This window comes from Podarcis erhardii, assembly GCF_964252035.2.
Source record: "Podarcis erhardii genome assembly, chromosome: 1".
Classification (NCBI taxonomy): Eukaryota; Metazoa; Chordata; class Lepidosauria; order Squamata; family Lacertidae; genus Podarcis; species Podarcis erhardii.
In genome coordinates, this window is record NC_138497.1 from 5,134,905 (window position 1) to 5,152,844 (window position 17,940).

General features: G+C 45.7%; 1 protein-coding gene across 6 annotated transcripts in view; it reads right to left on the bottom strand.

Moving 5' to 3' along the window:
* Positions 1-3,334: 3,334 nt before the first annotated feature.
* Positions 3,335-17,940, bottom strand: part of LOC309339814 (maestro heat-like repeat-containing protein family member 2B) — a 90,812-nt gene continuing 76,206 nt past the window's right edge. For 3 of the 6 annotated variants that reach the window (XM_081858281.1, XM_081858282.1, XM_081858279.1), the window contains 6 exons: positions 16,640-16,795; positions 14,389-14,520; positions 13,316-13,418; positions 9,817-9,882; positions 6,774-6,986; positions 3,335-3,479 (listed from right to left, as the gene is read on the bottom strand). In XM_081858281.1, coding sequence (XP_081714407.1) covers positions 6,775-6,986; positions 9,817-9,882; positions 13,316-13,418; positions 14,389-14,520; positions 16,640-16,795 — 669 coding nt within the window. In that variant the 3' untranslated portion in view covers positions 3,335-3,479; position 6,774. Of the gene's footprint in view, positions 3,480-4,176; positions 4,236-6,764; positions 6,987-9,816; positions 9,883-13,315; positions 13,419-14,388; positions 14,521-16,639; positions 16,796-17,940 lie in introns of all 6 variants that reach the window. The other 3 variants (XR_014155553.1, XR_014155554.1, XM_081858280.1) reach the window with 3 other exon arrangements.

Sequence of the window (17,940 nt, forward strand, 5' to 3'; positions counted from 1 at the left end):
AACTCTGGGGTTGCAGCGCTCGTCTCACTTTATTGGCCGAGGGAGCTGGCGTACAGCTTCCAGGTCATGTGGCCAGCATGAGTAAGCCGCTTCTGGCGAACCAGAGCAGCGCACGGAAACACTGTTTAACTTCCCGCCAGAGTGGTACCTATTTATCTACTTGCACTTTGACGTGCTTTTGAACTGCTAGGTTGGCACGAGCACGGACCGAGCAACGGGAGCTCACCCCGTCGCAGGGATTCGAACTGCCGACCTTCTGATTGGCAAGTCCTAGGCTCTGTGGTTTAACCCACAGCGCCACCCGCGTCCCTCGTGGACTTACTTGGAGGCAAAGGTCTAACAGTGCAATACTGCACAGTCTACTCAAAGGTAAGACCTTTGGAGTTTAATGGTGCTTAGCCCCTTAGCAACTTTTGCTAAAGCTGTGCAGGCCACATTCCACTCACTAATTGCAAGAAATTTTAAATGGCAGCTCTGTGAAAACTTCTTGGCACAGATAGGCCCCTTTCAAGGGAACAGAAGGCAAGCAAGGTATTCGTTCCAGGATAGTAAGAGCACTGCTGCCCTCTCCTGGCTCTCGTGACAAATTAATAGGCTGGCAACTGCCTGTCACAAGAGGCAATGGAGTGAAGTCAAACTGCTGTGTTTAGCTGCACTGAAGAGACCTCCTTGGGGCACAAACCTCGGGGCTGCCCAGATGACAAGACCCCCCTCTCAGCCTTGCTTATGGGGTCCAAAGGAAAACAGGGCAAGATGTTTGGCACTAGCTAGGCTTCAGGAGCTGCCGGAAAGAGGTGTACACGGAGCCATCCCACGGTCTTTGGAACTCCACTCTGGATTTTGGTATGGTTTACTCCAACACCTTTTCTTCTCCTGAAGATATCCCTCAAGGCAGCGGAGGTTTAGGATAAGAGTTTTCCTTCTCCTAAGCCGGCTCCCTTCCCAGGTTGACAAGCCCCTCACTTCCGTCTACAAAACATGCATGTTATGTACTGAGTTGAATAGGATCCAAAACGCAGCAGTCTTATTGGTCCTAGAACAATAGGATCCAGAACGCAGCAGTCTGATTGGTCCTAGAACAATAGGATTCAGAATGCAGCAGTCTGATTGGCCCTAGAACAATAGGATCCAGAATGCAGCAGTCTGATTGGTCCTAGAACAATGCAGAAGTATGATTGGTCCACAGGAGCCACCCAATCCAGCTCCAGGTAGAAGTGAATCCGCAAGCTGATTGGCCTACAGGAGAATCCTGGAATTAGCCAATCACGTGGTGCCCATTGTGTAAATAATATATATAAAGCAGATACTCTGGGGAAACTTCCATTCCTCCTCACCACTATGAGCTGAATAAAGAGCATGAAATCCACTCTTGACTAACGTTTGCCTAGTTTAATTAGAGTAGCAATTAGAGCTTTTTTTGGGGGGGGGAGGATATTTCCTGGTGTGCGTGGAAGGGAATCCCTTAACAGCCACATTCCTTCAAGGCTATGTGTTGCTGTCAACTATTGTTTTACCTGCAGCTTTTTGCCCCGCTTTTATTTCCTGGGTGGATCTCCTTTTTCTTTCCCAGCCAATCAGGGATCACAGCATGACCATGGTAACATTCTAAATTGTGTTACAGGTAATATTCTTATTGTGTTACGTCTCGTGGGTGCTTTGCTCTTCTCAGAAGGCTTGTGTGGAACGAGGGCCCACGTTCTGCAGAGACTGGATCCATAGAATCATAGAATCATAGAGTTGGAAGAGACCACAAGGGCCATCGAGTCCAACCCCCTGCCAAGCAGGAAACACCATCAGAGCACTCCTGACATATGGTTGTCAAGCCTCTGCTTAAAGACCTCCAAAGAAGGAGACTCCACCACACTCCTTGGCAGCAAATTCCACTGCCGAACAGCTTTTACTGTCAGGAAGTTCTTCCTAATGTTTAGGTGGAATCTTCTTTCTTGTAGTTTGGATCCATTGCTCCGTGTCCGCTTCTCTGGAGCAGCAGAAAACAACCTTTCTCCCTCCTCTATGTGACATCCTTTTATATATTTGAACATGGCTATCATATCACCCCTTAACCTCCTCTTCTCCAGGCTAAACATGCCCAGCTCCCTGGGCATGTTTACCCAGGATCCGACGGGGGAGAACCTCCAGAATGGATCCAGTCCCAGCAGAGCCTTCAAATTTAAAAGGCACTCAAACACAAGCCTTGATTGTCAAGGAAAAACCAGGAATGTACTTTCTGCCTGCCATTTTTTACTCTGTAGTGAAGGAATGGGTTTCCCAAACCCAAAACTGACTGTGCAGGCAGTTTGAAACGGGCACCAAAATCCCTATTTTTCCTTAGCTAAAATCCATTAACTTGAGCTCTGAGTCAATGTATAAACAAAAACCCTGGCTGTATAAACAAGTGCTCAGAGCCCTCTCCTTTATCAGTTGGTGACGGCAAGGATGACCTTGGCTGTTCCAGTAGCACAGGGATGACACGTCTAGGTCTTATCTTACGTCCTGACCACACTCTGATGCACAGACCTAGTCTGGGAACAGCGCCGGGAGACCTTCTTACTCCAAGATAATAATATAGGAACAGGAATACCCTTTTATGGTCAGGAGTACAGGAAGGAAAACCCTTTTATGGTTAAGAGTGCCGGAGCAGGAACATCTGTGATGTCAACCTGTGTGTACAAGCTGACGTGGCTGGATTCCTGGGGAAGGGGGGAGAGGGTGCCTGGAGGATATATATACTGCATGAAATTTCTCATTTCTTTGGACTTGCTGTGGACTGACCACACAAGTGCCTTCTGCTATCCAGAGAGCAGAATAAACTCTTTCTTTGAATCAACCTCGGTGTCATTTGACTTCCTCCCTCCCTTACGGGAGCAATGCAGACCCAGTCGGTGAACTCCAATAAGGAGTAGCTGTGTTTTCACCTGTACCACACCTGACGTCATATGATCCCAGCCAAAGGGAGAACATATGGTGTCAGGTGTGGGGCACGTGGCTTGGGGGACATAGCCACAAGGGCTAAATTGGGACTCACATGTGGCCTGTGGACTGGAAGAGGTCTCTCATGTCTGCTCTACAATATCATCTTCAGCCCCTCCATCTCCCATCGCCTCCGAAAGAAGACTGGATGGCAATTTCTGGCCTGAAAGGGTGGTTTGCCCTTTCAACACAGCACTCACTTTTTGAACAGACTCTTCAGCAAAACTCACCTCTCCACAGATATTGCTACTGGCATATCTTGACGCTCATGTCTTCGAACCTGTCCACAGCTCTCACAGTGGGAGATTTCTAGAAGTACTTTTACTTGTTTGTTTTGAGAAAGGAGTAAGGCAGAGAGGCAACAGAACCACAACAGTGAGGAATATATTGATCCAAATAATGCTGAGAGCCATTCGCTCTTGGAGGGGTGATGAGGTCTCTTCTCCTGCTGTGGGCCAAATCTGGTCCTTCTCTTGTGAGTGGCAGGGACTTTTGTCACTCCAGATGTCCTGGGAGCAGAGAGAAAGGAATATTATTGCACAGAGACCAACGGGTTGTCGTTTTCTTAAAATCTCAAGATGACAAGCCAACTGTGTCTACAGGTTAAAGGTAAAGGGACCCTGACCATTAGGAACAGTCGTGGCCAACTCTGGGGTTGCGGTGCTCATCTCGCTTTATTGGCCGAGGGAGCCGGCGTACAGCTTCCAGGTCATGTGGCCAGCATGACTAAGCCGCTTCTGGCGAACCAGAGCAGCGCACGGAAACGCCATTTACCTTCCCGCCGGAGCGGGACCTATTTATCTACTTGCACTTTGATGTGCTTTCGAACTGCTAGGTTATCAGGAGCTGGGACCGAGCAACAGGAGCTCACCCCGTTGTGGGGATTCGAACCGCCAACCTTCTGATCGGCAAGTCCTAGGCTCTGTGGTTTAACCCACAGCGCCACCCGTCTACAGGTTAACCATCACTAATCCACAGAGAAGCTATGATTCAAAACCTTTCTGCGAGCATGAAATGCATTTCCCCCCCTGCGCACTGTTATCTCCTATGAACATTTTGGTACACATCACTTGGCAGGAGAACCACATAGCAAAATCCAATTTCAAAAGATGGCTGAGATTTGGTTCGCGTCTTGTTTCAGAAAGTGCAAATTGGGAATATTAGCTTATCATTGTGAATCAAATCGCTTTTCTTCCCCATTCTTACTTCAGTCTACAGCTTCATTTTGCCCAGGCCTTCTTAGAGCAGAACAGCATGTTATGTGCCTAAATAAATAAATGAAATCATTCACCAGCTTTTTAAAACAACACTTCCTTGGTGTTTATGAGACACTTTGATTTGATACAAAGCTCATGTATTCACACAGAATGCAAACGAAGAACATGCAACTTATCATTTATGAAGGACCAGATGCACAGCCTGGGAGTCATTTTGGACTCACAGCTGTCCATGGAGGTGCAGGGCAATTCTGTGTCCAGGGCGGCTGCCTACCAGCTCCACCTGGTACGCAGGCTAAGACCCTACCTGCCCACAGACTGTCTCGCCAGAGTGGTGCATGCTCTAGTTATCTCCCGCTTGGACTACTGCAATGTGCTCTACGTGGGGCTACCTTTGAAGGTTACCCGGAAACTGCAACTAAGGCGGCAGCTAGACTGGTGACTGGGAGTGGCCGCCAGGATCATATAACACCAGTCTTGAAAGACCTACATTGGCTCCCAGTACGTTTCCGAGCACAATTCAAAGTGTTGGTGCTGACCTTGAAAGCCCTAAATCGCCTCGGTCCTGTATACCTGAAGGAGCGTCTCCACCCCCATCATTCTGCCTGGACGCTGAGGTCCAGCGCCGAGGGCCTTCTGGTGGTTCCCTCATTGCGAGAAGTGAGGTTACAGGGAACCAGACAGAGGGCCTTCTCGGTAGTGGCACCCATTCTGTGGAACACCCTCCCTTCAGATGTGAAGGAAATAAGCAGCTATCCTATCTTTAAAGGACATCTGAAGGCAGCCCTGTTTAGGGAAGTTTTTAATATTTAATGCTGTATTGTTTTTAACATTTGATTGGGAGCCGCCCAGAGTGGCTGGGGAAACTCAGCCAGATGGGCGGGGTATGTATGTATAAATAAATAAATAAAAGTATATGTTCAGGTGGCAAGGTTATGCACCCTCCCACAAACCCATTGATTCTCCCTTAAAAGTCCTCCCTACCCACCACCCCAGTCTCTCTTTCCCTCTCCCACATCTGATGCCAAATGGTAAGACTCCGTCCGTCTCAGACAGCATGGCAAACAGTAAGGGGCAAAGGGAGCTCTATAAATGGATGACACCACATTCAGACCCTTCAGGGGTTCCTATTTCCCCACGACAGTTCTGGATTTACCGTCCTGGTTTCTGATTTCAACCCGGAATGTCCTGCTTTTCCTTAGGATGTCCCTGTTTTCACTAGAGAAAAGTTGGAGGGTATGGAGTTAACTGACCCCCGAGCCATCTGAAGGCAGCCTTGTATAGTTTAATGTTTTGCTATGTTTTTATATATGTTGGAAGCTGCCCAGAGTGGCTGGGGCAACCCAGTCAGATGAGCAGGGTATAAATAACAACAACAACAACAACAACAACAACAACAACAACAGGACGTCCCTATTTTCATTGGAGAGATGTTGAAGAGCATGCACAATGGCTATGCCTGGTATAGCCTATCCCTTCTGGATCAAGAGTGGCTGGGGTAGAGGTAAAGGACTCCTGGATGGTTAAGTCCATTAAAAGGCAACTATGGGGTTGCAGCGCTCATCTCGCTATTCAAGCTGAGGGAGCTGGCGTTTGCCACAGACAGCTTTCCGGGTCACGTGGCCAGCAGGACTAAACTGCTTCTGGCGCAACGGAACACCGCGACAGAAACCAGAGCGCATGGAAACACCATTCCCGCCACAGTAGTACCTATTTATCTACTTGCACTGGCATGCTTAGAACTGCTAGGTTGGTGGGAATGGCGGAAATGACTGGCAGAATCCGTGACCAGGGAAAAGAGTCGGCGGAAGAAGATTGGAAGAAGTTCAAAGACTATTTGCAGAAATATTGTAAAATTAATGAATGTTAGAATGTTGTTGGATAGAAATTAAATGGTTTCCAGCTGTAATGCTAAGAGATTTGAAAAAAGTAAAAGAACTAATGGTGAGGATTTGCTGAACAAATAATCTGAATTGGAATATAAGAAAGGGAGGTGTGAGGAGGTCGGGAAAATAAGTTAAAAGAAAATAAGTGAATGGAAACTGTACGTGTTTTTAAATTGTTTTTATTTCTGTATTTTTATATTTTTGCATTTTTGTTGTTTCTTTTCTTCTTGTATTATTTTTGAAAATTTCAATAAATATCTTATATAAAAAAAAATAGAACTGCTAGGTTGGCAGGAGCTGGGACAGAGCAACGGGAGCTCACCCTGTCGCAAGGATTTGAACCGCCGACCTTCTGATCTGCAAGCCCAAGAGGCTCAGTGGTTTAGACCACAGTGCCACCCGCATCCCTACAGCGGCTGGGGAAACGCAGCCAGATGGGTGGGGTATAAATAAATCATCATCAACAACAACAACAACTTAATGATATCGAAAGGATGATTCTAGACGATTTTTAAAACTATCAAACCAATCTTGAAACAACAATTGCATTGCCCCTTCCTCTTTCCCCTGCTTTCTTGCTTCCAAAGTGGGATGCTCAAGGAATTTGATCTCTGCAAATTCTGAATCCCAGCGCAAACTTCCCAAGCGTGAATTGAAAGGTGGTTCTCCAACCGCTGCGAGAGGTACTTACGGGACCAACCTCACTCGTAGAGTTCTTGGACGGAAGCGACTTCCATGATGGTGCTGGGTTGCACCCACATGGGGGCAGACCTTTGGGTGATGCTGCTCCTGCTTCGGCCGGCAACTTTCCTCCTCAGCAGATCTCCGCCCCACTTCTTGAGCAGGCAGGCAGTCACCTCAGAAGCTGCCACTTGAACGCCATGGCTGGGTGCCTCCTCAAGCTTATCGAGCGCTGAAACAGGAGGGGCAGATGTGTCAGGGGACCAACTCTTCAAGTAACAAGAGCAGATATGCCAATAGAACCTGACTACCATTACTATAAGGGACGTGGGTGGCGCTGTGGGTTAAACCACAGAGCCTAAGACTTGCCAATCAGAAGGTCGGCGGTTTGAATCCCCGTGACGGGGTGAGCTCCCGTTGCTCAGTCCCAGCTCCTGCCAACCTAGCCAACCTAGCAGTTCGAAAGCACGTCAAAGTGCAAGTAGATAAATAGGTACTGCTCCGGCAGGAAGGTAAACAGCATTTCCATGCGCTGCTCTGGTTCGCCAGAAGCGGCTTAGTCATGCTGGCCACATGAGCTGTACACCGGCTCCCTCGGCCAGTAAAGAGAGATGAGCGCCACAACCCCAGAGTCGGTCATGACCGGACCTAATGGTCAGGGGTCCCTTTACCCTTTACCTTTTACCTCTACTATATACTGCTGCTGTGTTGGCTCGGTTTTTTTCCCTTTTAGCCTTCTGGCGTCCCGCAGAATTTGGCACCTGCAGGCTAAAAGGGAAAAAACCGAGCCAAAGTGGGAGTGGCGCATGCACTCTTGCTCACTCAGCATGCTCGTTTGGTGTTCCCCAAGCTCTCGTCTGGCGCCCTCCAGAACCTGGCGCCCCAGCACCCTGCGCCACTAGCATCTATGGGTAAGACGGGCCTGTCTGTGAGCAGGGAAGTCCACACTTTAGGGGCTGCTGCAGAGAAGGCCCTCTCCTGGGCCACCACCCTTGGACTTCTAAGGGAGGTGGATCTTCCAAGAGGGACCCCTCTGCCAATTTCAGCACCCAAGGGGGTCAAACTGGATGGAGGACCACATGCTGAGATTCTTGCATTGCTTTTTCCCCCCCAAATAATATTTATTCAAAATTTAAGAATTACAAAGAAAAAAGAAGAAAAGATACAAAATACAAAAAACAAAGAATATAACAACATCAAGAAAAAAATGAAAAAAGTACTCACTTAAAAAAAACCCAGATTAAACCTTTACAAAACTTTCCTCCTTAACTTATTTCCTTGACCTCCTCACACCTCCCATTTTTGTATTCTAGTTCAAATCGTTATTTCTGCAAATCCTTCCAACCTTATTTTCATTTAAACAATTTTATTTATTTATTTATTTTTTAAAAAAAACACTTTTACTTTATACAATCTTAACTCTCATTCAAACCTATGCACCAATACTTATTCTTAAAACATTTTTCTAAGGTTGAAAACGATTCCCTTCCACGAATTTCCTGACTCTCATAAAAAACAGAAAAGACAAAAAAGCAAATTATATTGTATATCCTTTGAGTTTCCCATTTCCATTCCACCCATACCCCCTTCCCGGTTTCAGTCCCCACCATAAATCCATCAACTCAAAAAACCATTAGTCCGGAGATCTTACGTCCGAGGCCCTTAAATCTCTCTCATGTCCCCTCTGCCAGATTTTTGATAGTCCTTAATATTGAAGGCCAGATCTCGGGGAGGCTCCAACCCAGCAGCTTCCACATTCCTTCCAGCCAAGCCTCCGTACTTAAAAGTAAAGCCTATGGGGTATTCCAAATCTTGTTTCATTCTCCCTTAAGATCCAAATGTCCCCAAAACTTCAGCTTCCAACTGAATCAAGTTTGTAATCCTAGGGTCATCTGGTCTCCCCATAAGGAGATCTCTCCATCTTTCACTTTCCAATTCAGGCCAAGCTTCCATCTTCAGAATCTTCACAAAATTATTTCCCCTTATTGCCAACATGTCAAAGCTCAGATTACAGCTCTCCTTTCGCACCTGCAGGGTTATGTCTCCCCCTTTCTTCTCTTCAGAGGCAACATAATTCTCCTTCTCCATTTCTCCTGTTTGTTCAGTTGAATAAAATTCCTGTGCCGAGTTCTTATCAAGTTCAATGATAGTGCTCACACTCGTGTCCAAAGTTGTAACGTTTGTAGTCAAAACACCAATTTGACCTTGCAGCTTTCCCAAGAGAAAAAATGTCCTATTCAGTTCAAACTGGATTTTCTTTCCAAAAGCCATTCTCTGCAATATTCCAAAGCTCCCTCTAGGGGAATTTAGATTTCTTTTTACTCATTCAGCACAGATCCAAAAGTCCAGTTAAATTGTACAGTCCTTCCTTCTTTCCGAAAGGAAACTTGTAACAAATGTAGACACACTATGTAACTACAAGCTGATGCCTGCCTTCAGGGATCATACTGTGAATTGAAAGGCTCTTGCTTCTATATTCTTTTAAGAGGTATCAAAGGGGACACCAGGAAGAATCCAGTCTGATCAAGCCAGACTGGATTGCTTAACTAAAGAAGAGAAGAAGAGTTTGGATTTGATATCCTGCTTTATCACTACCCGAAGGAGTCTCAAAGCGGCTAACATTCTCCTGTCCCTTCCTGCCCCACAACAAACACTCTGTGAGGTGAGTGGGGCTGAGAGACTTCAAGGAAGTGTGACTGGCCCAAGGTCACCCAGCAGCTGCATGTGGAGGAGCGGGGAAGCGAACCCGGGTTTTTTTCCCTTTCTGTTAAAATAAATAAATATTATTATTATTTTTTTTAAAAAAAAAGAAAGACGGTATACAAATAAAAAAAATGATGATGACGATGATGAAGGAAGGAAGGATAATATTGAATCAATATATCCTCTCTGACCATCCTTAACATCCCCACATATTTTCTGTGCAATTCGCTATTTGCATTGTTAGAAAACCCCTACAATGGAAGGGAGAAACAGGAGAAGCATTCTGGAGCAGGTCTCGTAAGCAGAGTTGCTGCCGCCCTCCTTGGAAACCCTGCGGAGGTGACTTTTGGGTGACTTACAGGCCAGCAGAAGCAGCCGCAAAGTTTCGTCTAGGTCTGTGAGCAGCATGCAGTCCAGAATGACTCCTGGAGGAAAGAAGTAAAACAAGGACAGGTCAGGTATCTGATGCCATCTTAGCTATAAAATCCCCCAAGCAGTTTAATAATAATAAAAATGATAATAATTTTTTATTTGTACCCCGCCCTCCCCAGGCCAGATCCGGGTTCAGGGAGGCTAATGTTGTAAACAAAAATTGCCCTTTTCCCTTATGGGGTATCGAAGAGCCCATATAGAGTCCTTACGTAGGTTCCCTATGGTACGAGAGAATAACAGAGGCCAACCAGAGAATACTGAGAAGCAAAGCAGCTTGTAAGCCTGATCTTTATTGATCTGTTGCAGCAGGGTGCTCCCCTCAAACGCAGGAAAGGAGGAGGAACCCAGAAAAATAGCACGCAAGGCCTTATAAAGACTTTTGAAACTGTCACCCTGTAGATCAAGACCACCCCCAGAAACATCATACCTACATCACAGAAGGGGTGTAACCTAAGACATCATACCTCAGATACATCACACCTACATCACAGAAAAGGCGGTCTAAAACAGAAATTTGAATATTGTTTTTCTCCTGTCCTTGTTTATCTCCTGTCTGGCCGGTTACTTGACTGGATTGCCTGGGGAGCCTGGCCAGTCTTTTGTAATGATAAATACTTAGTTCCTGGGCCAGGTCACAGGCTCACAGCCTATTCAAACACAGACATACCCTTAAGACAGGATTTGTGAAGGAAAAGACAATGGGGAGGCTTTTCCACTTTGACCTTGCAGAGAAAACATTTCCTCAGTTTAGGAATCAAAATGGCTTCAGGTCGGTCTTCCTGTGCTGATCTATGTACGTACTTGGTTAGTACATTTATGAACATTTCCATATATCTAAGACCTCAAAATTCCTATCACACTAACATCATAAAACTAGTTACAGATAGGTAGCTGTGTTGGTCTGCCATAGTCAAAACAAAAATTTCCTTCCAGTAGCACCTTAAAGACCAACTAAGTTAGTTCTAGGTATGAGCTTTCGTGTGCATGCACACTTCTTCAGATACACTGAAACAGAAGTTTCCAGACCCTTCTATATAGTGAGAAGGTGGGGAGGGGTATTACTCAGAAGGGTGGTGGGAATGGGTGATTGGCAGATAGCTGTGATGAGCCTGTTGACGACTCTTAACGACTGCAATAGGTCTTACAGGAAAAAGCAAGGGGTGAGAAGGTGAAAAATGGCTTTGTCATGTATAATGAGATAAGAATCCAATGTCTTTGTTCAGACCAGGTCTCTCCATGGTTTTAAGTTTGGTAATAAGTTGCAATTCAGCAGCTTCTCTTTCCAGTCTATTTCTGAAATTCCTTTGTAATAGAACAGCTACTTTGAGATCTTGTATAGAATGTCCTGGGAGATTGAAGTGTTCTCCTACTGGTTTCTCTGTCTTGTGATTCCTGATGTCAGATTTGTGTCCGTTTATCCTTTGGCGTAAGGTTTGGCCTGTTTGTCCAATATAGAGAGCTGAAGGACACTGTTGGCATTTGATGGCATACACAATGTTAGACGATGAGCAATTAAATAGTCCCGAGATGGTGTGTGTGATGTTGTTGGGGCCAGTAATGGTGTTGTCCGGGTGTATGTGGCAGCAAAAACTAACACAGTATACAGTCATACCTCGGGTTACAGACGCTTCAAGTTGCATGATTTGGGTTACGGACGCGCCGAAACCTGGAAGTACCAGAATGGGTTACTTCTGGGTTTCAGCGCTTGTGCGTGCGCAGAAGCACTAAATCGCGCTTTGCGCATGCGCAGAAGTGCCAAATTGCAACCTGCGCATGCGCAGATGCGGCGCTGCAGGTTGCGTACGCTGTGGGTTGTGAACGTGCCTCCCGCACGGATCACGTTCGCAACCCGAGCATCCACTGTACAAAGAACATAAGAACATGAAAACAGGCAACCGGTTAATTAAAATACATCTTAAAATTAGTTCAGAGCAAATTAAAATCTGGACAGATGGCAGTCCACAGGTAAAATTGAGAGTGGTTTAACAATCAATAGCCCTTTCCATGGAACTCTGGGAATTGTAGTTCCGGAAGGGCAGCAGGGGTCGTCCAACAACTCACACCGCCTGTCCCAAACTACACTTCCCAGAATTCTTTAGGGTTGGGGAGCCCAAAGTGGTATAATAGTGAAACTTACTGGGAAATAAGAAATCAAGATAACAAACTTTTTATAAAAGAATGGGAATGGTTGACTGAATATTTACAAACAAACTGTAGACAGATAAGAACATTGGCAGCCTAATTGTAATAACCTGCAATTTTATAAATATATTTAAAGGAGATGAATATGAGCAAATTGATTTAATTTGGATATGCAGAAAATATTAAAAATAAATTTAAGGAACTGCAGAAAGAGGGGGAAGAAAATGAAGTTTTGAACTGTTAAAATGATACTAAAGTGACTGAAATGTATGAAACTGAAAATCATAAATAAAATATTCTTAAAAACACACGAAGTGGTATAATAGTGTAACATGAGTGTGAGATTCCTGGACTTGTCATACTGTAAATCTGATGAGGACCCTCCTGTAAACTCCATCTAAGGGGGAAGGTGCAAATGAAGTACTTTAAATATTTAACAATAACCACCAATTTTCATGAAGATTTCATGTCTGCTGAAACTTATTTCCTCTCTCTCCCATGTGTGTGTGTCTCTGTGTGCATACATCAATATGACTAGAACAGGGGTCTGCAACCCGCGGCTCCGGAGCCGCATGTGGCTCTTTTACACCTTTGCCACGGGTCCGGGGCGGATACCAGCGAGGGGAGGAGGCGCATTGTGCGCCCCAACACTCCCCACTGTGGCGGGCGCTGTACTGGCTGTGACATCGCATGGGGGTGGTGCGTGCGTTAGTCACGCACCGTCCCGACGTCACCTTCCCGCCCGCCCGCCCGCCTGCTACATTGTAAGGGGCATGTACGCTGGTCACTGTTTTGAAGGGGAGTGAAGAACACACACACACAAAAAGGTAACTTGTTAATTTAACGTTTATTTCTATGAGGAGGAGTAATTCTGAGGGGTCAAACAAAGAAATAATAAAAAAGTGACAAAAAAGTTATTTTTATAATGACGAGTTTTGCGGCTCCCAGTTTTTTTTCCTTCGGAAATGGGTCCAAGTGACTCTTTTTGTCTTAAAGGTTGCAGACCCCTGGACTAGAACAATAATATCTAACCTGGTGCCTTGCAGATGTTTTAATCAATCAATCAATCAATCATTCAATCAATCAATTATTAGACTTATTAGTAGCTGGCTATCTAAAAGGTCTCCAAGTGATTTGCATTTAAAAACTTAAACATAATTACATTATACCATGGACCATTCACATGAAACACTGACGTTCTCATGCAAAGACCTACAACTCATGTTCACAGGCGGACAGAGAAAACTACGTCTCCCATCAGCCCCTGGTGGCCTGGCCTCTCACCTGACAACTCAAGGGCTCTGATCTGGATCTCTTCCCACCTGCTTTGGAAATAGGCTTTGGTCTTTTTCAAGAGCTCCCTCCTCATCCCTGGGTGGCTGTTTACCTGACATTGATCAAACACAACATTCTCATTAGCTTCCTTGGCTGCCAAAAAAAAGATAAATAAAATAAAAAGAGGCAATAGTGATACTACAAAATGACTCTCTTTTTTTATTTAGTTTTAGTTTTAGTTTTAGTTTTAATTTCCTGTTTAGGGAAGTTTTTAATGTTTGATGTATGATGGTATTTTAATATTTTGTTGGAAGCAGCCCAGAGTGGCTGGGGAAGCCCAGCCAGATGGGTGGGGTATAAATAATAAATAATTTTAATTTTAATTTTAATTTTAATTTTAATTTTAATTTTAATTTTAATTTTAATTTTAATTTTAATTTTAATTTTAATTTTAATTTTAATTTTAATTTTAATTTTAATTTTAATTGCTGTAGTGCCTTTTGTGACAAATTTTCCTTTTGTGAGTTTTATGACCCAACACCGTGCTGTGCATTTTATAGAAATGAAATATACAAACAAAATCAATAGGCATTTCCCGTCTCTTCCCTGTCCGCCCCGCCCCCTTTTCTGGAATATTGTGTGTGGAGTGGCCAGTTTCTGAATTCTTGAGGTCTCTTCTTAGGAACCAGAGAAGCATGTCCCCTCGCGGGGGGCTCTATGGCAGAAGAAAGCTGTGACAACTCAGCACTAAGGCTTTTAACCATACGGTTGGGGGTTCGAGCCCACCCAGGGACAGCTGTGGGCAGGATTCATGCATCGCAGGGGGGTTGAGCTAGATGACCCCTTCCAACTCGGCAACTCTTCTATGATTTCTCCTTCACTGCCACCTTCCTGCCACCCTGCCACAAGGACACTGCATTTATAGCAGGCCTAGGAAAACTCGGCCCTCCAGATGTTTTGGGACTACAACTCCCATCATCCCTGACCACTGATGGGAGTTGTAGTCCCAAAACATCTGGAGGGCCAAGTTTGCCTGTGCCTGACTGATAGCCTCCTCATTCAGGGATCTCTTTGTCTCTCACCAGCTGCTTGCACATGTGCATGCGTAAATTTGGGAGCCCCAAACTGCTGGTGGTGTACAGTTCTTCCAGATGGACTCTCAACTTCCCTTTGGCCAAAAATGGCACCGAATGTAGAAATGCAGCTCTGCAGGCCTGAAAGAAAGAAGAGAGAGGGTGCGGGGGGAAAGCAGAACTGTGCAGTTCCAGAATTATCAGTAGGCTCCTTCAAAGACGTGAATGCACTGCAGGAAAATAATAATAATTTACAGAAACCAAACTGTTGGAAGGAAAATACTGCTCTCTTTCCCTTATGGGGTATCTAAGAGCCCGTATAGAGTCCTTAAGTAGGTTCTCAATCGGAAGGAGAAAAATAACAGAGGCATAGCTGTCAACTTACAGATTTGAAAATAAGGGACCAGCAGCCTTGAAAATAAGGGCTCAGCAGCCAAAATAAGGGATTTCAGACAACCAGCTCCTTTCCTTTCCCCCATAACAGTCAATCGAAGGAGCCTCCAAAACAAATCCAAAAGCCCCCCCCCCACGAGATCGCCCCCCGCCATTGTACTCAACCACCTCCTTTCCTTTCCCCCACCATGTGCCCCCGCTCCAGACAGACCTTTTCCCCGGCAAGGGTGAGTGGGATGTCGATGACGTAACCATCCGATTCCAAGCACAGGTATGTTCAGCTTCTGAGCCCCTCCGAGCCAAAGGCAGAATGCCCAGCCAGCAGCCAAACGAAGCCTCAAGCGGTGGTTCCCACAGCGCAGCAACCCGGCAAAGGGGATGCAGCAAGGAAAACCACCGTCACCTCTCCGCTGGGAAGCGCTGAGCAAAGGCGAGTCCCCAGGCAGCGCGGCTGATTTGATCGGCACAAGGCATGCAAGCTCCACCCCCCAGTCGTTCTTAGACTCCTTATTGGGTGAGGAACGCAGCCAAGCAACACAGCTAGAGCCTCCCTCCTCCCTGGCTGGGAGGGAGGGAGGGAGAGGAGCTCCTTCCTTTGAAACCCGGGAAATTTAAGGGACATCATCAATAAGGGACAGCAGCTGGAAATGGCGCTGGGATAAGGGACTTTCCTGCCAAATAAGGGACGGTTGACAGCTGTGAACAGAGGCCAACCAGAGAATATTGAGAAGCAAAGCAGCTAGTAAGCCTGATCTTTATTAAACTGTTGCAACAGGGTCCCCCGCTCACCCCATGCAGGGAGGGAGGAGAGGAACCTAGAACAATGGTGTGCAAGCATTGATATAGACATTTGAAAATTGCCTCCCCTGTAGCTCAAGACCACCCCCCAAAACATCATACATGCAGTCTACAGCAGAAAACCTGTCTGCCAGGATACCCGATAACGGTCACTGATTGCTTTTTCCATGGGCATCCTGGGCATTCTTTTGTGATGTTAAATACCCAGTTCCTGAATCCAGGTCACAGGCTCACCTTATTCATACACAGATACGCCCTTAAGACAGGATTTGTGAGCAAAGAGACAAAGGGGAGGGAATTTTCCCATTTCCTTCCTCCTTGCAGAGAAACATTTGAGGTCAGTTTGGGAGAGTCAAAATGGTTTCAGGATTGCTCTCCTGTACTATTTCAGACACACTTATGTATGTGTTTGCCTTGTAAATTTATGGACATATGATTTATATACAGTGGTGCCCCGCAAGACGAATGCCTCGCAAGACGGAAAACCCGCTAGACGAAAGGGTTTTCCGTTTTGGAGGTGCTTCGCAAAACGAATTTCCTATGGGCTTGCTTCACAAGACGAAAATGTCTTGTGAGTTCCTGCAGTTTTTTCCCCTCCCCCCTTTTTCTAAGCCGCTAAGCCGCTTATCTGCTTATCCGCTAAGCCGATAAGCCACTAAAAGCCGCTAAAAGCCGCTAATAGCTGCTAATAGCGCTAATCCGCTAAGCCGTCAATGGGCTTGCTTCGCAAGACGAAAAAACCGCTAGACGAAGAGACTCACGGAACGGATTCTTTTCATCTTGCGAGGCACCACTGTATATGAGACCTCAGAACTCCTATAACATAAACATTGAGCATGACAGATTTACTTCTGTGTAGACACATTTAGGATTACACTGATCTAGGAGGTGCCAGTCTAGACAGTTATTATGAGAGATCTCTCAGAGATCAAATTATGCAGGAACCTCTATTTTGGGCCTCACCCTGTGCCATCATAATGTGACTTTGCCAGGAGGCAACGGCTAAGGAACTATCACTTTCCTTTGGTATTCAATGACCCAGATGGGATGGAGGGGGCTCTGGTCTTACCTCAGACACCTTGGGATTGGGGTCCCACTGGTGAATCAGAAGAGGCACCAAACTCTTCCTCGCTTGCTCGGCAAAAAAAGCTCTGTATCTGAATTTGGGCAAGTCAGCCAGGATGCCAAAGAGATGGAATGATGCCTCGCGAATCTCCGCTTCAACCTGTAGGCAGGAAAAGAAACAACCCGCAACCGATTATCATTCTTTATTTATAATTTCATAAAATGTATACACTGCATGATTGTAAAAGAAATCAGCAACTGCAAAGCAATTCACAAAACGATGAAACAATAAAATCAAGACAAAAATAAACTGCTGAAACAGGTTAAAATTCATGCCAGTGTGGTGTAGTGGTTAAGAGCGGTAGATTCATAATCTGGTGAACCAGGTTCTCGTCTCCGCTCCTCCACATGCAGCTGCTGGGTGACCTTGGGCTAGTCACACTTCTTTGAAGTGTCTCAGCCCCACTCACCTCACAGAGTGTTTGTTGTGGGGAAGGAAGGGAAAGGAGAATGTTAGCCGCTTTGAGACTCCTTCGGGTAGTGATAAAGCGGGATATCAAATCCAAACTCTTCTTAAGCATCTGGGGAAAAGGTAAAGGTAAAGGGACCCCTGACCGTTAGGTCCAGTCGAAGCTGACTCTGGGGTTGTGGCGCTCATCTCGTTTTATTGGCCAAGGGAGCCGGCGTACAGCTTCCGGGTCATGTGGCCAGCATGACTAAGCTGCTTCTGGCGAACCAGAGCAGCACATGGAAATGCCATTTACCTTCCCCGCCGGAGTGGTACCTATTTATCTACTTGCACTTTGACGTGCTTTCAAACTGCTAGGTTGGCAGGAGCTGGGACCGAGCAACGGGAGCTCACCCTGTCACGGGGATTTGAACCGCCGACCTTCTGATCGGCAAGTCCTAGGCTCTGTGATTTAGACCACAGCGCCACCCACATCCAAGCATCTGGGTAGGCTTGTCTAAATAATAATGTTTTTAGCAGCCAGGCACCAAAAAGTGTACCTATAAGAATATAAGGGCAGGGGATACGTACTGGGGAGGAAATGCATACAAAAATGTGCATATTGGAGAAATGTACACTAAACCACTGGTGAATTTTCATGCTTGTGAACAAAAATTGCAAACTGTACTGAAGATGCCTACTTTATATCAAGAGGCAGGGAGTTCCAAAGTGTGGGTGCTAAACTATCGAGTTCTTACAAATGTGGAATAGGTGTTATGTGTCACCTGTATCAGTGCTAATTTTTCCAATCAAAGTGGTTGAGTAGGCAACTAGGGGGTAACCCTAGCAAACTGGCA